The 24,427-nt window shown below is 36.6% G+C and overlaps 1 protein-coding gene across 1 annotated transcript in view; it reads right to left on the bottom strand.

Moving 5' to 3' along the window:
* Positions 1-17,967, bottom strand: part of LOC144438460 (uncharacterized) — a 22,070-nt gene extending 4,103 nt beyond the window's left edge. Inside the window, exons 1-20 of the mRNA XM_078127489.1 lie at positions 17,885-17,967; positions 14,655-14,822; positions 13,613-13,771; positions 13,248-13,427; positions 12,438-12,596; positions 11,631-11,789; positions 11,274-11,453; positions 10,471-10,629; positions 10,113-10,268; positions 9,310-9,468; positions 8,953-9,132; positions 8,146-8,304; positions 7,789-7,950; positions 6,986-7,144; positions 6,629-6,790; positions 2,855-3,013; positions 2,498-2,677; positions 1,691-1,849; positions 1,334-1,513; positions 1-93 (exon numbers count right to left, since the gene is read on the bottom strand). The exon at positions 1-93 is cut by the window's left edge and continues 51 nt beyond it. Coding sequence (XP_077983615.1) covers positions 1-93; positions 1,334-1,513; positions 1,691-1,849; positions 2,498-2,677; positions 2,855-3,013; positions 6,629-6,790; positions 6,986-7,144; positions 7,789-7,950; positions 8,146-8,304; positions 8,953-9,132; positions 9,310-9,468; positions 10,113-10,268; positions 10,471-10,629; positions 11,274-11,453; positions 11,631-11,789; positions 12,438-12,596; positions 13,248-13,427; positions 13,613-13,771; positions 14,655-14,822; positions 17,885-17,948 — 3,136 coding nt within the window. The 5' untranslated portion in view covers positions 17,949-17,967. The remainder of the gene's footprint in view (positions 94-1,333; positions 1,514-1,690; positions 1,850-2,497; positions 2,678-2,854; positions 3,014-6,628; positions 6,791-6,985; positions 7,145-7,788; positions 7,951-8,145; positions 8,305-8,952; positions 9,133-9,309; positions 9,469-10,112; positions 10,269-10,470; positions 10,630-11,273; positions 11,454-11,630; positions 11,790-12,437; positions 12,597-13,247; positions 13,428-13,612; positions 13,772-14,654; positions 14,823-17,884) is intronic.
* Positions 17,968-24,427: the final 6,460 nt, after the last annotated feature.

Here is a 24,427-nt window from a genome sequence, read left to right as displayed (position 1 = left end):
CATTACAGTCACCATCATTGTGGCAAGCTTCATCACAGCTTCCATCAACGCCAGACTCTAACGCTGGACAGGCCCCCATCTTTTCCTCAATTTCTATTTAAAAAAATAGAAAGACCTTAAAATACTTAAAACTACTTTATGTATTCATTATGAATTTTTGTATTAAGAGTATTTATTAATTATACTTTTAATTGGTTTAAGAAAACAGGAAGACTATTTCACCTCTTGTATGAATTAGAGAGAAAATAGCAGAACCAAATTACTGCTTTAGAATGGCAACAACGGCTAATTAGTATTATTTTCATTAGATATTTTACCAATTTAACTAGTTCACTTTCACTACTATCTTTAATACCTGGAAAAAAAGTGGCTTTAAAGTGAAAGTCTCCGTACAATAAGACTTGTTTTTGTTCTTTTATCACCAATCTAAACGTAAAACATTAAGCCTTGAGCATGTTAGTGATTCCTCCACCCTGTGCACTTACTGTCAAAATATGTAAAAATGTGAGTGGTTACTTTTGTATTTATAAAAATATAGTAGATAACGAAAACATTTCAGAAACAATCATGACACTTCTTCCGTTGCCCTATATTCAAAGTCAATAATTGATTCTAAACGTCTCTGATAAAACAGAAGGTGAGGAGTTAAATCCTCAAGATCATTCCTACCAATTACTTCAAAATCTGAAATGAAACGTTTTAAAGAAAATAAAAAAAAAGTTCAGAAGTATCAGTTAGACTGACGTGACACTACTATTATTTTTTCTTACAATGCAACATTCCACTGATCTACTTGTGTTATTATATTGTATTGTGGAAACATTAATGGAGTAGTAAGTGGGTGAATTGTTTGTCAATACTTCGTATGCACATGTCAATGGAGTAGTGAGTGGGTGTTGTATGTACGTATCAATGTGGTTGTAAGTTTGTGTTCTTTGAGGTGCTGCCTCTGGAGTAGATTCCAGTGTTACAAAGGTCAATAGACACATGCAGTCGTGGTATAGTTGGAGAAAGCATTATTAGGAATTCCACAGAATTCATGGCTTACCGGCTTATAACGGATGACATGTTAATAATTATAGTTGTCTCTTTTGAAAATACATTTTTTGATACAAGTTTAGTGTACATACCACAGCACCATTAACCGACTTTATGCGATTGTGCATATATATGTTCATTTGATAGTTAGTGCAAGTTACCAGGTCCAAAGCTTCACAACTATCTTTAATAGTTGCAGAAGTGGAAGTCTCCAAACACGAAGAGTTGTTTTTTGTCCCTGTATCACCAATCTAAACATAACACCTTAAGTGTTGAATAGGTCAGTAATTCTTACCTGGTTCAGAACAGACATGTCCACAACCATTAGAACAACATTTTTTATCACCATCACATTCCTCATCATTAGAACAGTCATGGACACAAGTTCCACTAGTTCCTTCCGCTACTGCAGGACACTTTCCGGCTTTAGGAAGCAGTCCAACTGCCACTTCAGATCCTCCACCCTGTGCACTTACTGTCAAAATATTGAAAAATGTGAGTGGTATCTTTTGTATTTAAAAAAAATAGTAGATATAACGAAAACATTTTAGAAACCATAATGACACATCTTCCGTTGCCCTATATTCAAAGTCAATAATTGATTCTAAACGTCTCTGATAAAACAGAAGGTGAGTTTCTAGATCATTCCTACCTGGTTCTACACACACATTTCCACATCCATTTGAACAACACTTCTTGGCATCATCACATTCCTCATCGTTAGAACACTCTTGTACGCATATTCCACTTACATCGCTGGGTACTGCTGGGCATTGACCGGCTTTCTGCTGTGGACCAATTACTTCAAAATCTGAAATGAAACGTTTTAAAGAAAATAAAAAAAAGTTCATAAGTATCAGTTAGACTGACGTGACGCTACTCTTATTTTTTCTTACAATGCGACATTCCACTGATCTACTTGTGTTATTATATTGTATTGTGGAAACATTAATGGAGTAGTAAGTGGGTGAATTGTTTGTCAATACTTCGTATGCACATGTCAATGGAGTAGTGAGTGGGTGTTGTATGTACGTATCAATGTTGTAGTAAGTTTGTGTTCTTTGAAGTGCTGCCTCTGGAGTAGATTCCAGTGTTACAAAGGTCAATAGACACATGCAGTCGTGGTATAGTTGGAGAAAGCATTTTTAGGAATTCCACAGAATTCATGGCTTTCCGGCTTATAACGGATGACATGTTAATAATTATAGTTGTCTCTTTTGAAAATACATTTTTTGATACAAGTTTAGTGTACATACCACAGCACCATTAACCGACTTTATGCGATTGTGCATATATATGTTCATTTGATAGTTAGTGCAAGTTACCAGGTACAAAGCTTCACAACTATCTTTAACAGTTGCAGAAGTGGAAGTCTCCATACACGAAGAGTTGTTTTTTGTCCCTGTATCACCAATCTAAACATAACACCTTAAGTGTTGAATAGGTCAGTAATTCTTACCTGGTTCAGAACAGACATGTCCACAACCATTAGAACAACATTTTTTATCACCATCACATTCCTCATCATTAGAACATTCATGGACACAAGTTCCACTAGTTCCTTCCGCTACTGCAGGACATTTTCCGGCTTTAGGAAGCAGTCCAACTGCCACTTCAGATCCTCCACCCTGTGCACTTACTGTCAAAATATTGAAAAATGTGAGTGGTATCTTTTGTATTTAAAAAAAATAGTAGATATAACGAAAACATTTTAGAAACCATAATGACACATCTTCCGTTGCCCTATATTCAAAGTCAATAATTGATTCTAAACGTCTCTGATAAAACAGAAGGTGAGTTTCTAGATCATTCCTACCTGGTTCTACACACACATTTCCACATCCATTTGAACAACACTTCTTGGCATCATCACATTCCTCATCGTTAGAACAATCTTGTACGCATATTCCACTTACATCGCTGGGTACTGCTGGGCATTGACCGGCTTTCTGCTGTGGACCAATTACTTCAAAATCTGAAATGAAACGTTTTAAAGAAAATAAAAAAAAGTTCATAAGTATCAGTTAGACTGACGTGACGCTACTCTTATTTTTTCTTACAATGCGACATTCCACTGATCTACTTGTGTTATTATATTGTATTGTGGAAACATTAATGGAGTAGTAAGTGGGTGAATTGTTTGTCAATACTTCGTATGCACATGTCAATGGAGTAGTGAGTGGGTGTTGTATGTACGTATCAATGTTGTAGTAAGTTTGTGTTCTTTGAAGTGCTGCCTCTGGAGTAGATTCCAGTGTTACAAAGGTCAATAGACACATGCAGTCGTGGTATAGTTGGAGAAAGCATTTTTAGGAATTCCACAGAATTCATGGCTTTCCGGCTTATAACGGATGACATGTTAATAATTATAGTTGTCTGTTTTGAAAATACATTTTTTGATACAAGTTTAGTGTACATACCACAGCACCATTAACCGACTTTATGCGATTGTGCATATATATGTTCATTTGATAGTTAGTGCAAGTTACCAGGTACAAAGCTTCACAACTATCTTTAATAGTTGCAGAAGTGGAAGTCTCCATACACGAAGAGTTGTTTTTTGTCCCTGTATCACCAATCTAAACATTTGATTTGATTTGATTTTATTTGGCAAAAAATATTCACGAAACAAAAAAACAAAAACGGAAATAACACTACAGCTTTCACAAACAAACAAATACAGCATGGAATACCTTTGCCGAGGATAACACAAAAAAGTTTTAACAACTTATTTCCATTGTGGTCCTCCAACATGAAACATTACATAGCATAAAAAACGACGGAAAAAAACCCAGTACATAGCAGACAGAATATACTAAAAAAACTGACTGACCCGGCTACTACATATGGAGCGAGGCCAGCCTACAGTAAATAAACGAACTCACTTTCTTCCAATTCATACAATTTCTCGTACATAAAAGCTTTAACACTTTTCTTAAAAAGTTGCAAAGAGCTGACATTACGAATACACGAAGGTAGACTGTTCCAGATTTTTGCGCCAGATAAACGGAATGAATGTTGACTCTGAGTATTGAAGGTTGGAATATAAATAGAGGAAGAACTAGATCTGGTGTTGTATGAATGCCTACTACTGGTTAGACTGAAATGATCGGAAAGATAACTGGGTGCATTACCGTTCAGCACTTTATAAACATGATTTAGTTTTAGCTGTTCAACTCGTTGTTCAATAGGAAGCCATCCTAGTTGTTTGAAGTGTGTGTAGGATATATGAGTTCTTGGATGCAAGTTTAACACAAATCTGATCAGTTTGTTTTGAGAGATTTGTAGTTTAGATTTTGTACGTCGGGTTAGGCTTTTGTACCAGTAGGAGCATGTATAGTCATAATGGCATTGAATTAGGGCTGAAGCCAACAATTTCCTAGTGTTAAAATCCAAAAATTTAGATTTTCGATATAGAAATTTCAGTCTGGCATAAACCTTTTTGAGAACCTTTTCAGCCATGCCCTCACCACCAAGCGATTGGTCTAATTCTGCTCCCAGGTAATTGACTGATGTTTTGTGAGTGATTTGGGTATTGTTACATACAACATTAAGTTTAGTGTTGGAATTAAGTTTACGTTTTGAGCCAAACAGAATTGATTCGGTTTTTCCTAGATGTAATGATAATTTGTTGTCAACTAACCATTCACTAACTGACATGAGTTCCTTACCTAAAAGCTTCTCGATCTCTACAAGCTTATTACCAGAAATTAACAAGGCGGAGTCATCAGCATACAGGAAAAGTTTACAGCTGACAGCAATTTCCATATCATTAACATAAATAAAAAACAACAGTGGCCCCAAAATGGAACCTTGTGGAACACCACAACAAATATTTTCAACATCAGACGAAACACCTGACACATCTACAAGTTGCTTTCTATTGGTCAAGTAAGATGAAAACCAATCTACAGCTGAGTCATCCATACCTATGGCTTGTAATTTACCTAACAAAATCTCATGGTTCACCGTGTCAAAAGCTTTCTGTAAGTCCAACATGACCATTCCTACAAATTTCCCCTTATCCATTTCCATACGTATGTGATCTGTTAAGGCCATTAAACACGTATCGGTAGAATAAGACGAACGAAACCCAGATTGATACATATACAGAAGGTTCGAATCTTCAACATACTTAGACACCTGATCATGTACGACTTTTTCAAAGACTTTAGAAATTATGCTTAAAATAGACACGGGACGGTAATTACTGACATCAGTTTTATTGCCCTTTTTATGCAAAGGGACTACTCGTGCATTCTTCAAATCATTGGGCACTTTCCCCGACTTAAGTGACAAGTTGATTATATGTTGTAGATGAGGGGCAATAATTTCGGCTGCATCTTTTACGAATCTGGCCGGTATGCCATCTAGCCCAGTGGCTTTTGCAGATTTAATATTTTGGAGAACTTTGCAAACGATGTCCTCACTAACAAGAGATAAACTAAACGAGTTTGGAAGAACACCCCTTTTAGCATAGAATCGTTCCACACTCGGTATGTTAAATCGACCTGTGCCAGTAGGGAGTTTCTGCACCAAACTTGTAGCCACAGTAGTGAAAAAATAGTTGAACTTTTGGGCAACCTTTGATTTATCAAATATGATTGACCCATTGTCTGAAAGGCCAAAGGATTTAGCTGACGTTTTAGATTTTAAAGAGGAGCCAAGCTCCTTTAACGTTTTCCAGATCTTCTTTGGACAATTTTTTCCCTCCTCAAGTTGAGCACTGAAATACATCCTTTTTGCATCGTCAATCAGCCTTTGAGTATTATTTCTTTCTTTTTTATATTCATTGTAGATATCAGTGTTATTAGACCTTTTAAATGTAGAGAAAAGTGTATCACGTTTTCTTATACTGTTTAAGATACTATCATCAAACCATGGTTCTGATTTTTGTTTCAGACGGATCTCCTTTAAAGGAGCTATTTGATCTAAAGTATTAATGAATAACGATTTAAAAGTATTCCAAGCAGAATCGACATCCTCACATTCAATAACGCTAATCCAGTCTGCTTCTCGCAGTTTTTCATGAAAACCCTCCTTGGAGTAAGATTTCAATGATCTTAGTTTTACATTGTTATGCTGATTAATTTTTTGACGAGTAATCTTTCTAGTACAGTAGACCATGCAGTGGTCACTTATCCCAATATCGATCACACCACTATAGGAAATTTTATCAGGATCTGAGGTTAAGATCAGATCGATCATAGACTTACTTCTATCTGTAACTCGAGTAAAGTCCTTTATTAACTGAGAAAGGTTCATCGCGTTACAAAAGTCCTTTAGAACTCTCACCAGTCCGGTTTGTTTATTCTTCCAATTGGTGACATCAGTGTTAAAGTCGCCAATCAAGATCACTTCTGAATCCGCGCAACGATCATTCGTGATACAACATTGCTCTAATTTATCATAGAAGTTGGTTTGATTTGGTGGACGATAGCATGTTCCGATGAGAATAGACTTTGTTTTTGGCAAAAGAATTTCAACCCAGATTGTTTCCAATTCGGCACTTGCAAGATCTTTCTTTTCATTAAACGCTATATCACTTCGAATGTACACCTTAAGTGTTGAATAGGTCAGTAATTCTTACCTGGTTCAGAACAGACATGTCCACAACCATTAGAACAACATTTTTTATCACCATCACATTCCTCATCATTAGAACATTCATGGACACAAGTTCCACTAGTTCCTTCCGCTACTGCAGGACATTTTCCGGCTTTAGGAAGCAGTCCAACTGCCACTTCAGATCCTCCACTCTGTGCACTTACTGTCAAAATATTGAAAAATGTGAGTGGTATCTTTTGTATTTAAAGAAAATAGTAGATATAACGAAAACATTTTAGAAACCATAATGACACATCTTCCGTTGCCCTATATTCAAAGTCAATAATTGATTCTAAACGTCTCTGATAAAACAGAAGGTGAGTTTCTAGATCATTCCTACCTGGTTCTACACACACATTTCCACATCCATTTGAACAACACTTCTTGGCATCATCACATTCCTCATCGTTAGAACACTCTTGTACGCATATTCCACTTACATCGCTGGGTACTGCTGGGCATTGACCGACTTTCTGCTGTGGACCAATTACTTCAAAATCTGAAATGAAACGTTTTAAAGAAAATAAAAAAAAGTTCATAAGTATCAGTTAGACTGACGTGACGCTACTCTTATTGTTTCTTACAATGCAACATTCCACTGATCTACTTGTGTTATTATATTGTATTGTGGAAACATTAATGGAGTAGTAAGTGGGTTGGTTGTCAATACTTCGTATGCACATGTCAATGGAGTAGTGAGTGGGTGTTGTATGTACGTATCAATGTTGTAGTAAGTTTGTGTTCTTTGAAGTGCTGCCTCTGGAGTAGATTCCAGTGTTACAAAGGTCAATAGACACATGCAGTCGTGGTATAGTTGGAGAAAGCATTTTTAGGAATTCCACAGAATTCATGGCTTTCCGGCTTATAACGGATGACATGTTAATAATTATAGTTGTCTCTTTTGAAAATACATTTTTTGATACAAGTTTAGTGTACATACCACAGCACCATTAACCGACTTTATGCGATTGTGCATATATATGTTCATTTGATAGTTAGTGCAAGTTACCAGGTACAAAGCTTCACAACTATCTTTAATAGTTGCAGAAGTGGAAGTCTCCATACACGAAGAGTTGTTTTTTGTCCCTGTATCACCAATCTAAACATAACACCTTAAGTGTTGAATAGGTCAGTAATTCTTACCTGGTTCAGAACAGACATGTCCACAACCATTAGAACAACATTTTTTATCACCATCACATTCCTCATCATTAGAACATTCATGGACACAAGTTCCACTAGTTCCTTCCGCTACTGCAGGACATTTTCCGGCTTTAGGAAGCAGTCCAACTGCCACTTCAGATCCTCCACCCTGTGCACTTACTGTCAAAATATGTAAAAATGTGAGTGGTATCTTTTGTATTTAAAAAAAATAGTAGATATAACGAAAACATTTTAGAAACCATAATGACACATCTTCCGTTGCCCTATATTCAAAGTCAATAATTGATTCTAAACGTCTCTGATAAAACAGAAGGTGAGTTTCTAGATCATTCCTACCTGGTTCTACACACACATTTCCACATCCATTTGAACAACACTTCTTGGCATCATCACATTCCTCATCGTTAGAACAATCTTGTACGCATATTCCACTTACATCGCTGGGTACTGCTGGGCATTGACCGGCTTTCTGCTGTGGACCAATTACTTCAAAATCTGAAATGAAACGTTTTAAAGAAAATAAAAAAAAGTTCATAAGTATCAGTTAGACTGACGTGACGCTACTCTTATTTTTTCTTACAATGCGACATTCCACTGATCTACTTGTGTTATTATATTGTATTGTGGAAACATTAATGGAGTAGTAAGTGGGTGAATTGTTTGTCAATACTTCGTATGCACATGTCAATGGAGTAGTGAGTGGGTGTTGTATGTACGTATCAATGTTGTAGTAAGTTTGTGTTCTTTGAAGTGCTGCCTCTGGAGTAGATTCCAGTGTTACAAAGGTCAATAGACACATGCAGTCGTGGTATAGTTGGAGAAAGCATTTTTAGGAATTCCACAGAATTCATGGCTTTCCGGCTTATAACGGATGACATGTTAATAATTATAGTTGTCTCTTTTGAAAATACATTTTTTGATACAAGTTTAGTGTACATACCACAGCACCATTAACCGACTTTATGCGATTGTGCATATATATGTTCATTTGATAGTTAGTGCAAGTTACCAGGTACAAAGCTTCACAACTATCTTTAATAGTTGCAGAAGTGGAAGTCTCCATACACGAAGAGTTGTTTTTTGTCCCTGTATCACCAATCTAAACATAACACCTTAAGTGTTGAATAGGTCAGTAATTCTTACCAGGTTCAGAACAGACATGTCCACAACCATTGGAACAACATTTTTTATCACCATCACATTCCTCATCATTAGAACATTCATGGACACAAGTTCCACTAGTTCCTTCCGCTACTGCAGGACATTTTCCGGCTTTAGGAAGCAGTCCAACTGCCACTTCAGATCCTCCACCCTGTGCACTTACTGTCAAAATATTGAAAAATGTGAGTGGTATCTTTTGTATTTAAAAAAAATAGTAGATATAACGAAAACATTTTAGAAACCATAATGACACATCTTCCGTTGCCCTATATTCAAAGTCAATAATTGATTCTAAACGTCTCTGATAAAACATAAGGTGAGTTTCTAGATCATTCCTACCTGGTTCTACACACACATTTCCACATCCATTTGAACAACACTTCTTGGCATCATCACATTCCTCATCGTTAGAACAATCTTGTACGCATATTCCACTTACATCGCTGGGTACTGCTGGGCATTGACCGGCTTTCTGCTGTGGACCAATTACTTCAAAATCTGAAATGAAACGTTTTAAAGAAAATAAAAAAAAGTTCATAAGTATCAGTTAGACTGACGTGACGCTTCTATTATTTTTTCTTACAATGCAACATTCCACTGATCTACTTGTGTTATTATATTGTATTGTGGAAACATTAATGGAGTAGTAAGTGGGTTGGTTGTCAATACTTCGTATGCACATGTCAATGGAGTAGTGAGTGGGTGTTGTATGTACGTATCAATGTTGTAGTAAGCTTGTGTTCTTTGAAGTGCTGCCTCTGGAGTAAATTCCAGTGTTACAAAGGTCAATAGACACATGCAGTCGTGGTATAGTTGGAGAAAGCATTATTAGGAATTCCACAGAATTCATGGCTTTCCGGCTTATAACGGATGACATGTTAATAATTATAGTTGTCTGTTTTGAAAATACATTTTTTGATACAAGTTTAGTGTACATACCACAGCACCATTAACCGACTTTATGCGATTGTGCACATATATGTTCATTTGATAGTTAGTGCAAGTTACCAGGTACAAAGCTTCACAACTATCTTTAATAGTTGCAGAAGTGGAAGTCTCCATACACGAAGAGTTGTTTTTTGTCCCTGTATCACCAATCTAAACATAACACCTTAAGTGTTGAATAGGTCAGTAATTCTTACCTGGTTCAGAACAGACATGTCCACAACCATTAGAACAACATTTTTTATCACCTTCACATTCCTCATCATTAGAACAGTCATGGACACAAGTTCCACTAGTTCCTTCCGCTACTGCAGGACACTTTCCGGCTTTAGGAAGCAGTCCAACAACTACTTCTGATCCTCCACCCTGTGCACTTACTGTCAAAATAGGTAAAAATCTGAGTGGTATCTTTTGTATTTCAAAAAAAATAGTAGATATAACGAAAACATTTTAGAAACCATAATGACACATCTTCTGTTGCCCTATATTCAAAGTCAATAATTGATTCTAAACGTCTCTGATAAAACAGAAGGTGAGTTTCTAGATCATTCCTACCTGGTTCTACACACACATTTCCACATCCATTTGAACAACACTTCTTGGCATCATCACATTCCTCATCGTTAGAACACTCTTGTACGCATATTCCACTTACATCGCTGGGTACTGCTGGGCATTGACCGGCTTTCTGCTGTGGACCAATTACTTCAAAATCTGAAATGAAACGTTTTAAAGAAAATAAAAAAAAGTTCATAAGTATCAGTTAGACTGACGTGACACTTCTATTATTTTTTCTTACAATGCAACATTCCACTGATCTACTTGTGTTATTATATTGTATTGTGGAAACATTAATGGAGTAGTAAGTGGGTTGGTTGTCAATACTTCGTATGCACATGTCAATGGAGTAGTGAGTGGGTGTTGTATGTACGTATCAATGTTGTAGTAAGTTTGTGTTCTTTGAAGTGTTGCCTCTGGAGTAGATTCCAGTGCTACAAAGGTCAATAGACACATGCAGTCGTGGTATAGTTGGAGAAAGCATTATTAGGAATTCCACAGAATTCATGGCTTTCCGGCTTATAACGGATGACATGTTAATAATTATAGTTGTCTGTTTTGAAAATACATTTTTTGATACAAGTTTAGTGTACATACCACAGCACCATTAACCGACTTTATGCTATTGTGCATATATATGTTCATTTGATAGTTAGTAAAAGTTACCTGGTACAAAGCTTCACAACTATCTTAAATAGTTCCAGAAGTGGAAGTCTCCATACACGAAGAGTTGTTTTTTGTCCCTGTATCACCAATCTAAACATAACACCTTAAGTGTTGAATATGTCAGTAATTCTTACCTGGTTCAGAACAGACATGTCCACAACCATTGGAACAACATTTTTTATCACCATCACATTCCTCATCATTAGAACAGTCTTGGATACAAATACCATAAGTTCCTTCTGGTACTGCAGGACACTTTCCGGCTTTAGGAAGCAGTCCAACAACCACTTCAGATCCTCCACCCTGTGCACTTACTGTCAAAATAGGTAAAAATGTGAATGGTATCTTTTGTATTTAAAAAAAATAGTAGATATACCGAAAACATTTTAGAAACCATAATGACACATCTTCCGTTGCCCTATATTCAAAGTCAATAATTGATTCTAAACGTCTCTGATAAAACATAAGGTGAGTTTCTAGATCATTCCTACCTGGTTCTACACACACATTTCCACATCCATTTGAACAACACTTCTTGGCATCATCACATTCTTCATCGTTAGAACACTCTTGTACGCATATTCCACTTACATCGCTGGGTACTGCTGGGCATTGACCGGCTTTCTGCTGTGGACCAATTACTTCAAAATCTGAAATGAAACATTTTAGAGAAAATAAAAAAAAGTTCATAAGTATCAGTTAGACTGACGTGACGCTACTATTATTTTTTCTTACAATGCAACATTCCACTGATCTACTTGTGTTATTATATTGTATTGTGGAAACATTAATGGAGTAGTAAGTGGGTGAATTGTTTGTCAATACTTCGTATGCACATGTCAATGGAGTAGTGAGTGGGTGTTGTATGTCCGTATCAGTGTGGTTGTAAGTTTGTGTTCTTTGAAGTGCTGCCTTTGGAGTAGATTCCAGTGTTACAAAGGTCAATAAACACATGCAGTCGTGGTATAGTTGGAGAAAGCATTATTAGGAATTCCACAGAAATGTGGCTTTCCGGCTTATAATGGATGTGATGGTAATCATTGTATTTGTCTCTTTTGAAAGTACGTTTTTAGATACAAGTTTAGTGGACATACCACAACACCATTAACCAACTTTATGCGATTACGCATATATATGTTCATTTGATAGTTAGTACAAGTTACCTGGTACAAAGTTTTCACACCTATCTTTAATAGTTGCAGAAGTGTAAGTCTCCATATACTCAAAAAATGTTTTTGTCCTTGTATCACCAATCTAAACATAACACCTTAAGTGTTGAACAGGTCAGTAATTCTTACCTGGTTCAGAACAGACATGCCCACAACCATTAGAACAACATTTTTTATCACCATCACATTCCTCATCGTTAGAACACTGGTGTACGCATATTCCACTTACATCGATGAGTGCTGCTGGGCATTGACCGGCTTTCTGCTGTGGACCAATTACTTCAAAATCTGAAATGAAACGTTTTAGAGAAAATGAAAAAAAAGTTCATAAGTGTCAGTTAGACTGACGTGACGCTACTCTTATTTTTTCTTACAATGCAACATTCCACTGATCTACTTGTGTTATTATATTGTATTGTGGAAACATTAATGGAGTAGTAAGTGGGTGAATTGTTTGTCAATACTTCGTATGCACATGTCAATGGAGTAGTGAGTGGGTGTTGTATGTACGTATCAATGTTGTAGTAAGTTTGTGTTCTTTGAAGTGCTGCCTCTGGAGTAGATTCCAGTGCTACAAAGGTCAATAGACACATGCAGTCATGGTATAGTTGGAGAAAGCATTATTAGGAATTCCACAGAATTCATGGCTTTCCGGCTTATAATGGATGACATGTTAATAATTATATTTGTCTCTTTTGAAAATACATTTTTGATACAAGTTTAGTGTACATACCACAACACCGGCCATTAACCGACTTTATGCGACTGCGCATATATATGTTCATTTGATAGTTAGTAAAAGTTACCTGGTACAAAGCTTCACAACTATCTTTAATAGTTGCAGAAGTGGAAGTCTCCATACACGAAGAGTTGTTTTTGTCCCTGTATCACCAATCTAAACATAACACCTTAAGTGTTGAACAGGTCAGTAATACTTACCCGGTTCAGAACAGACATGTCCACAACCATTAGAACAACATTTTTTATTACCATCACATTCCTCATCATTAGAACAGTCATGGACACAAGTTCCACTAGTTCCTTCCGTTACTGCAGGACACTTTCCAGCTTTAGGAAGCAGACCAACTGCCACTTCAGATCCTCCACCCTGTGCACTTACTGTCAAAATATGTAAAAATGTGAGTGGAATCTTTTGTATACGTATTTAAAAAAAAAAAACAGTAGATAACGAAAACATTTTAGAAACCATAATGACACTTCTTCCGTTTCCCTATATTCAAAGTCAAAATTTGATTCTAAACGTCTCTGATAAAACAGAAGGTGAGTTTCTAGATCATTCCTACCTGGTTCTACACACACATTTCCACATCCATTTGAACAACACTTCTTGGCATCATCACATTCCTCATCGTTAGAACACTCTTGTACGCATATTCCACTAATATCGATGGGTGTTGCTGGGCATTGACCGGCTTTCTGCTGTGGACCAATTACTTCAAAATCTGAAATGGAACATTTTAGAGAAAATCAAAAAAAGTTCATAAGTATCAGTTAGGCTGACATAACGCTGCTCCTTTTAGTTACAATAAAGCATTCCAATGTAACAGTTGTACTTGTGTGAACGAAAGTAATATAGTGTGAGTGGAATTGTCATACTTTGTATGGATAATATTTTGGTGTAATCAATGGGGTTGTCTATAATAGGTAATAAACGAAGTGGTAAGTATGGGTTGTCCATACTTTGTATGGGGAATAACAGTGGAGTATTGATTGTGAAACAGCCAAGCATTTACATGACATTTCTGTATCTAGTGTGGTAGCTAGATATTACATGTATATGCATAGTTATGTTTGAACTCTTAAGTGAAGTGATATTAAAGTATTTATGTAAGAAACAGGGACAATAATAAATTATACATATACCAGTCAGTTCAGACAAGGCTATATGTCATTGTAAAAAATTAATTTCTTCTTCCCTCACAATCCAAAACACAATGACCCCCCCTACTGTCAATTTCAAAAACAGGGTGACCCCCCTCCCAATCACCCCCCCCCCCCCCCGAGGCCGAAGAAACTGATCGGTCCCTTTGGTTATAGTCCAACATCCAGTTCAGAACCCTTACCTTGTGCATTTACTAAAGAAAAAATATTAATTAACAGAAGAAACAAACCAAATCAAAAATAAAATCAAAAACAAACAACGTTGCAGTTGGAGCTAGTCCACCTTTCAACTGGAAAAACCTGAAGCAGATATATTTCGTCAGTCGAATTAAGCCGTCACCTGATGTTCTACGTATGAGGATTAGGTTGTACGTAGAAATAAATAAATGACACGTTTAAACTGTTATGTGTTAGACATATGTTGATAGAATATTATCATCTCACCTGGCTCAATACAAGCGCGACCGCAACCATTGGAACAACACTTCTTATTACCGTCACACTGTTCATCATAAGAACAGTCTTCATCACACGTACCAGTAGCAGTCTCTTGAACTGCTGGACAAGTTCCAGCTTTTTGCTGGGGACCTACGTTATGAGAGTTTGCGGTCACTATTTAAAAAAAGAATTAGTAACTGTATTAGATTATCTATTATCAACATTGATTTGTAGCCTGTAGTAGTATCTCTTATAAATTAAACATTGCATTCAAAATATACGTTCACTGATCCGTAGGATCGGTAACCCTTTTATTTTCGTTCCACAAGAAATTCGTTGCAAACGAATACATGAATTCGAAGAGTGTTGCTGGTGGGCACATATATTAAGCTTGCAACGGGATCGACGACTCTAAAAATGAAAAGAACGACTAGACGAATATTTTCCAGGAGTAAGGTTTACCGAAGACAAGGATAATGCTAATGTACAACTATTTTAAATTTCACGTACTGTACGTTTAGCAATCAAAATTATAGAGAAATTGGGATATCAACTAAGTTTGTTTTTTTCTTTGTCATCCTGTTTTTAAATGGCTTTACTTGATCATGTTAGAGTAAAATTGCACATTGCTGTGGTGAAATACACTATGCTCTAAGAATACGTTCATCTATTGAGTAAGTCTCTATCACCTTGACTCCTGATTTCCACCGGCTCCAGAGAGTCTAGGGAGCCGGGAATGCAGCGTCAGTTATTGTACGCGACTGTCACTGGTTCAATATATAGTTTCCACCATGTGATTGTACTACAGGGGTCATGTTGTTGGTTAGGTTCTTGGCACAGTTAAATTAAAAGCTACACTTACAAGCCTAATTACAAAAAAATACAAGAAATTTGTACTTTGCTGTGATCAATGTATGCTATTTGAAGTTTAAATCTTTTATTTTTTAGTTGATGATTACCGAAAATACCTAATTATACAAATGATTAATTAAAGTTAAAACGACGAAGTTTTGTAGGATATCTGCATTTAAGATAAGATATTACAAGTTACATGTAATTGCCTAATATGATTACCCATGCCGTTATTTTATTAAAATCTAATGCAACATCAACAAGCTTTATAGGACATATCGGTTTTGCTCTCATCTATTCTTAGGATATTGCATAATTACTGGAAATATGTATGCAAATGCACATTAATATGCATGGCATATCTCTAAGAAAAGTCAAATTTACCCACCTTTACCAAACCTTTACCCTACCTGTGACCCACCTAACACCATCTCTGTCCAGGGGTAGTACGAGACGCAGTACCACTTTTGACTGTCTACAACCCCCGGGTGAGAGATCACTGGGGGTAAATTAAGTCAAAGGTGGAACTTCGTCTCATACTCACCACGTTTACACACCCTCTGCCCAAGATTTAATACCCTGGTGGAAATATATGGCCAAGTATGACTTCGTATATAGTGACTCGTGACAGCACAGACAACCACACACTCACCCATACATATATATTGGCTGATGTACCATTTACGGTAGGTAGAATCGTTCCTGACTTGCTGCTTACTTAAGATGGCTACATTTGTAAAATAGCGAGAGTTCCGTTTATTATTATATACCATTCTCAAATATACTGAAAAAACCTACTGATTCCTCAAACTTTATCTATAATTAGGTCGTAAAGAACAGCTGTCAACTCTCAGTGAGTACCACTGGAGATAAATTACATTGTTCAGTTTACTTGAATATTGACTTATTTACAACATGAGAGAGTAATGGGTCATATTATGTGACGTATGAGCTCGAGTGTTTAGCATTGTTGTCGAAGTCCCTTGAGAATTACCGTTCTCGGGCACTACGAGACAAACGTCTATTCATTTCAACCATGGCAAATATCGAAAGAGATAAGCCTGTTGCTTAACATTTGTTGAAATGTGGGATAAAAAACGACAGTCGAATCCCTCCATAAACAATATTTTATATATACACAGTTAGCTTGCATAGATCTAAAACAGTAGTTTCAAAATTCGCCATGGTTTGCATGGCTGTTACTTCTTGAATAACGAAAGGAAAACATCACACTCTTTCAAAATATATACAACAAGGGTGGGGTGGGAACTAGCATAAAGTTTACGGACATTGGTTTGTTTGTTACTTGTCAATACTGGACGTCAGGCCATTATCATTAGATTGTACATGTGATCATATAACATAGTCAAATTAACTAATCTTGTACCAGTATGTAGGACACGACCTGATAATGTGTCAATCTCTATTCCTATCTCCAACGCTCACAGACAACAAGTTGTAAGTATTAAGTGAACATCGCTTTATTTCTCAAAGGTGTCTGACAAATATAACTCCGTGTTCCTATAAAACACAGATTGAGGCTTTCCTCAATGTTTCAACTTACATATTGCTAATCTTCTATAGTAGTAGTTACTTGACGTAATAGAACCAAAACCACGTATAACACACAGGAGAAATAGACAAAACACAACTGTCATCTGAGCATATTGTAATGAACAGTTCAACTGCTATTGACCATAGTTTTGTTCGTCGACTGCCTTGTCCAGGGGCTTTATACTAGATCAGCTTTAGTGTTGGAGGGCCGCTCAACCCTACCCAACAACTAATTAGCCTATCGACCCTCAATTTCCAATCTTTCACCAGCCTAATTTACCACGTCTATCACATATTATCAAACGTACACCATTATTTTTTTGACTAAATGTTCATTACGGAACCTTCAAGAAGGCTGATCAAACAATCAATAGCATATGGGAGTTTCAATAAATAATTGTATAAAAATGAACTTTATATCAACCCAAACAGAAGGAACTATATGTGCTTTGCGATGCTTCCCTTTTTCAGTGTAATTGAATAAAGTTTCACTTCGGTTTCTCAAACTACGTGCCTACAGAACAGAACATTCCCTTGAAATGGAGTAGTCGTTTTGGACAAAAGTTAAACGATATGCCAAAATTGGGCTTCGATTTCGCAGATGTGTTATCGCTTCCTAAGATACAGTTTGAAGGTATCCGGGACATTCTTGTCAGAATTAAACGGACGTACGTCAATTTCAAACTGAATCTGAAATACACATATAATAAGTTGCTTTACGGGCACATATAAGACTTTTTATATCCTTCCCACATTTCCTTGAATTATGAGACGGTGAATCCTTTTTTAAGTATTTGAAAAATGAAAGACAGCTAAGAAAACATACATACCTTGCAAAGAAATACAGGCCTGAATGGAGAGGCAAATTAAAACAGACAATGCCGGATACCCCATCTCTGGACAACAGATGATGCTTCACTGGTTAACGAGTGAACAATGTGCCTTGACGTTTCTCCAAAGTTTCATACGAGTAGGAAATTGACTGCTTGACCCTTAATCAGGCCACCACTACCGTAATTTATGTATGTCAGTACCTAAAATGTGTCCATGGATCGTATATTTCACAAAGAGTTTCATTATCTGTCACATCACTTTGACCTCAAATGTCAAACTTTTTTGTTAAAATCATCACCAGCTCTCTTTCCACCCCGTGTCATCCAGGGTGAGGAACGTTGTGTCACACTTGATACATTTTCAGCATGGATGTTTAAAACTTCGAAATTTATAAATGACCATTTTCTAGACATTGCTCAGTTAATTAGTATATGCAAGGTTCGTATATGTTAATGAATTGTGGATTAATATTAAGCTCCCCCCCCCAGAAAAAAACCAAAAAGAAAAGAAATTTTGCAGAATGATTCCGACTAGCTGTAAGGGTAACACTATGAACTAAATATACATATTAAGGAATGAACTCTTGATACATTATCTCCTTAATTGGGGATGATATGTTGTTTCTGAATTTTACGAGGCTGTCTAATTTTCTAGTTTAAAGTACATGGGTTTGTTTGACGAAATGGAAGTTTGTCCGCTTGATTTGTAGACTTGTATATTTCGTGTCAGATATAGTTTACGATGGCTAAATATAATACGTGGTATTAACTCGTTTTATGTCTGCCTCCGACCTTTTCACATAGTGGTCTGGTCAAATAATCAACTAAAATGCCCCTTGGAATTAGAAACCCATTCTAAGTTGAATGTGCGCGCGTACTCTGTTTTCCGCTTTAATATGGAACTGAACCTCACTTGTTTAATTTAACGATAATGACCCCATCCTCTCTTCTTTTCGTTGGCAAAATATATGTTTGGGTTACATAAATACCATGGATGTCGTATTGATACATCTTCTCAAAAAAGCTGGTCCTAAAATTATGTTATTTACTGGTCTCCTATAAACGTAAGGGAGAAGAACTAGTACTTCCAGTTGAGCGTCGAGATGACAAATTAACACCCCCAAAGTGGAACATAATGCTTTTGAATGTATGTTTTATTCCATTAACTCTGATTTAGCAAGTTGACACTTGAAACAGAACGTTATTATTGCGTTTATATTAAACTCAAGCTTTAATAAGGTAAAATTGGTGCATTTTGTTTCCAGACTAAAGTGGTAAATCTATGTCAGCATTAGTCTTGCTTGCTGACGGAGATTATGTTGTCTTGTATTATCATCTCTTGTCTCAGTTGCCTCATCTTTTATGGCGAGGAGACTGAATCTAGTACTGGCTTCCGAGGCTACATGAGGCTCATGAACTCTACGTACCTTTAACCGATTGAACTTAGAATTTGAAACCCCGTTATTCCCAAGAGAATTGCATAGTCTGCATCATGCTATTCCTCGTACGGTTTAGTAACAACTTCATAGCCTTTGAGTTCTAAATACATGTACTCGACAAAAAACGACATAGCTTTAAAAATTAATCAATGGGTGTCTAGATTTCGTACTAAATACGCCATTTAATGGGTTGACTTATTAATAGGCCAGTATGCGTTCTCAATGGAGGTTTGACTTACAAAATGTAGATGCAAAGTCCTGTATTAGTCGGCTAAATCAATCTGCAAACACCTACATCAACTTATTAGTCTGGATGCCAACTGTGGACGTTCAACGGTAACGATACTGTTTTGTATAGGAACCAGACTAGCATCAACTCCATGTTATATATGCACATATAAACATTCATTTTAATTGGTATCCATGTTCTCTCTTTGTTTGAGACTTGTTTACTAATTTTTCTTTATACTAATTGTAAGAAGTGACATATAAGTCCATTGCGTTGGGTTGGGTGCGGGGGGGGGGGCGGTTATTTCTATTTTCTTAATATGTAATGTATTTGTTTCTGAATATAACCCCAAGTCACTATAATACAATTAATGTACTACTATTCAGGTGGTCTTCGTGTTTTCGTTGGAGCCGTTTATCATCGAGCTGTTTATAAGCAGCTGTCATACTTCACTACGGTGTTGTTTAGTTGTATAGTATGTCAACGACCTAGCTGTGACTTCCCCCACCCCCATACCATTTCGTGATGTTACTTAGTTACTTTGTATAATTTATACATGGTATATTCAGGCCTCCGCTGTTTCCCAAAATGAACTTCATCTCATCTACTGAGAGGATGACTTGACTCGAACTTGAATGACTCGGTTGTCTTCCTCCTTGACATCATTTATTTCATCTTCAGTAAATGTAGACTATGATACCAAATCACCACATCAATTACCAAGGCAGTTAGTTCGCCCACAGAGTTTGCCTACTTATTGGATGATCTTAACAAACAAAATGATCAACTCCAAGGTTTCCAAAAGTTCTGACTAGTCTTTGCCTTCTTAATATAGCATGATCAGGTCGCCATATGCGAAATCATTTACCGACAAAGTACATCCCCCGACTACCGACAAATTATTTAAATTAACACAATATTTAAATAACGCGAAATGATTAAATTGATAGTTATGAAATTATATGCAAATTGTCGAACCAATAATTTCTGACAATCATATTATTATTTATGCCGAGTTCAACAACCACTTCATCACTTTAAGTGGTGCTTAACTTGACTATAACAATGCTTAAGCATATAAATCATGACACCAAGTTATAGCAGTTTACTTATCGCCCTCTAGTGGTAGATAAAAGCTTAGAATTAAAATTGATATACACATTCGATATTGCGTATGATGTACATCGACAGGACCAAGGAATGGGTTGACTCCTGGGGTATATGTAAAGACTTGAATAGTCCGTGATGATTACTCACGTTGACGATGTGATCGACAGCGTGCAACATATTAGGCATGCCACATACTCCCATAGCTGAAAGGGTATATTTCTGTAGAAATTGTACATGTGGTTGTATTTAGGTGTATATCCGCATGCATAATAACAAAATCGCTGGGAACAATTCAAAGCACAAACTAAGTTTTTTTTTTTAAAAATGACAAAGACCTAAGGAATCTGAAGTTCAAAAAGTGACAAACATCACAGGAGAATACATTCATGCATGTCATGGGGATAAACACATACAATTCCGCAAACGAGTCAGAAACTTTTTTATTGTAACGTTATTAACACACTGCAGCTACTATAGCTAACTTTAAAAAATCTTTCTCGACACACGAGTATAAAAATGTGCTAGCAACTATCAAATTGACAGTGGAAGTGGCCTTCGATCTACGCCTTTAAATGTTTTATTTCCATACAGCCTTGGACAAGTACACCTCCAGCCATGATCAATCCCAACAAACAATATATCAACAATCTATAATCTGATACATATCTGATTTTGCAGGCAATTACAATTCTCAACCACTGTACAGTGCATTACAGCCAACTGTGGACAAATTCAATATGTGGACTGGGAGGGAATCTACAGTTACTGTTTTCAATTATCAAAAAAATTATATTTTCGGATTATATCATGTTTAACATTTTCTACAAATATGCTAATATGAAACAATCCCTTGATTATATGATGTCATGCATGAAGGTGAAATGCCATCGTGATTTAATTAAACACAATTTATGAATTATGTCAGTGTATACGTTCAATGACAACACTACTAAGCTGTAAGTTGGCAGGATGCCACATAGTTTGAACTTTCCACGCGCTAGTCTAAAAGTATCGTGTAGGCATTGTCTACCGACGGGCAATTGTCTATGTCTTTTGGGAATAAACATACATTATCATCAAAAGTTACCAAATATCTAATTGATAATGAGCACATTGTCCGTGTACTATACACTACTCAATAGAAATAGGAATAAATGGAGAATCTTGCACACGTACGATATCTCCTTTAATCTGACTTTCACTTATGGATGTCCATGCCAATGAATCGCCACACCAGCGATCGTAATCGAGTTTGACTTGTTCAAGTTCATTGTCATTTAAAACTGAAGACCACATGTTTAGGTGACTTATATCACCATAAAAGTGTCGGGGACCCATGAGTAATACGAAACCCAAATAAGTACGTCCGATTGACATTTGTACTCCATAATTTCCTCTCAGCACTGTGCCTTTCTGTATATCTACAACATGGTTAAACAGATTACCGTCGTCATACATTCTTACATTTCCATTCAAACTTTCCCAGGTCACACAAATGTGATGCCATGCCAAATCTTTGAGAGCCTGTCTTAACCTGGCTACAGTGACACTACGGACAGTGACAGCTATGATTGCATTTCCGTTTTGTATTCCTATAGCGATGACAATTTCATTCATACTGTAACCAGTGGCTACATGAACTACAGCTCCCAGTATTTCACTGTCATGGTCCAAAAGTCTTGTCCAAAAGCAAATCGTGAATTCGTTAATATCAGGTGGAAACATTCTGTTGATCGTCAAACTGCCTGTGCCAGTAAACCCTAAATACCTTGATTCCAAGTACCCACGTGAACATGGGCTTAAGATGTCCGATGTAGTTTCCAATATGCGTGGCGTTGTCATTTCCTCCATATATCCATCGGACTCAATGGTCGTTGGGCGGGCGCTGCTCGTCCTATCAGTCTCTGTAGTAGCAACATTATCAACTGGTAAGAGAAAATAAAAAGTATTTGATAATTTTACACATTTCAAAATAAGTGACATCTAAAAGTTGTATCATCTACGATTAAAATCATGAAACCTGAAACAAAACGTTCGTCTGGCTCAACAAAAACCTTACTAATAATGCCACATTGTATAAAAATCTTACCAACCAACAGGGATATATGTGGAGCAAGACGATAAAATGTAGCAATGTTAAACAAGATTTGTTTGTTGAGCCAGACGATAAACTGTAGAACTACTCTTGGTACGAAATTTTGTTTTGTCAGACGATAAAATATGGCAGTGTTAGTGAGATTTTTGTCGAACGAAACGAATTCTTGTATACGGTTTAGTGATTTTGATTGTAAGTTAAAAGTCCACTTGTTCTTGATCGTGTCTAAAATGAAGGGATTCAAAATTATTTTACCTCGTTAATTGTCCATAACTTTGAAGTATGACGAAATACGTGAATGTTATCGACCGCAGCACACACATGCAACATGCAATGTGGTTGCTGTTGAGGGGGTGTTACTGATGCGCCCAGTACTTCATGAAAAAAAAATTGACCAACGAGTCAACTTAAAACATACAAATTTCCTTTGATATTTCAATCTCACTTACGCCACATTTAAAATGACGTGGTAGAATCAAATGTGATGAACTGAAATGCACTATAATGTATCAAAGTGACAATACGTGTTTCCTACATTAAGATAAGAATAAAGTGGGGATGGGGCCTTTCTTGAAAACGTCAACGATTATCTTAATAATTTTCATGGCATAGAATGGTTTGTAGATCACGGAATATCAAATTTACTAACACAAAATATTTAAAACCTCAACTACTATGTAAAGATGTAGCTCCACATCGGTGGAGTGACGAGAAGTTTTAATCCTCTGAAATTAAACAGTTTATGATAAAAGCTGAAACGGTTTTGTTTCTATCACATGTAAGTTCTTTTCTCAGGGGGGGGGGGTACCGCACATGCATCTGTCGTATTCCACGGTTTTGTTTGTATTACATATACGTTTTTTCCTGGGTGGGGGTGCCGCATATGCACCTAGCAGTATTCCAGTCATTGAGACATACTTAACCGTTACGTTCCTTTGGGAGAACACAGATCTGGTATGTGGATAATGAATGGGATATGATATTTATACATAAACAATCTGATGACGACTTCAAACATGATGATGATACATGTACTCACATATACTCAAATGACGAGGAACTCCAAAACGCCTGTAGATGATAAAGTCTATCGAAGCTATGTGACATTATACTACAATGGTTTAGTCGGGGCGCTATGAAATCATGGTAAGTCATTTCACTTGAGTTCAATAGCTTATCAAGTCAGTTTGTGTGACTTAAGATTTTTCAACAAAATGGAAAACGTACATATCTAAAAATGATATTACATACTATTTGCCCTTCAAAAATCTAGAGAGAACTATTGTCATGTTTCACTTACCGGTAGTCAGACTCGACACAGGTGAACAATCTCCAACTATATCGCCACCAATCTCGCTTTCAGTTAAGGCTGTCCATGCCAATATATTCCCACACCAACGACCGTAGTCGAGTTTGACTCTTTCACGTTCATTGTCATCTAAAGCTAACGGCCACATGTTAAGGTGACTGATATCACCATAAAAGTGGCGGGGCTCCATGAATGACGAGAAACCTACGTACGTACGTCCGATCGAGATTTGTACTCCATAATTTCCTCTCAGGATCATGCCTTTCTTTATATCTGCAACATCTTTAAACAGATGACCGTCGTCATACATTCTTACATTTCCATTCAAACTTTCCCAGGTCACACAAATGTGATGCCA

The sequence above is a fragment of the Glandiceps talaboti genome, chromosome 8 (genome assembly GCF_964340395.1).
Source record: "Glandiceps talaboti chromosome 8, keGlaTala1.1, whole genome shotgun sequence".
Lineage (NCBI taxonomy): Eukaryota > Metazoa > Hemichordata > Enteropneusta > Spengelidae > Glandiceps > Glandiceps talaboti.
Note: the sequence above shows the minus strand (reverse complement) of the source record. Positions and strands in the feature narration are given on the sequence as shown.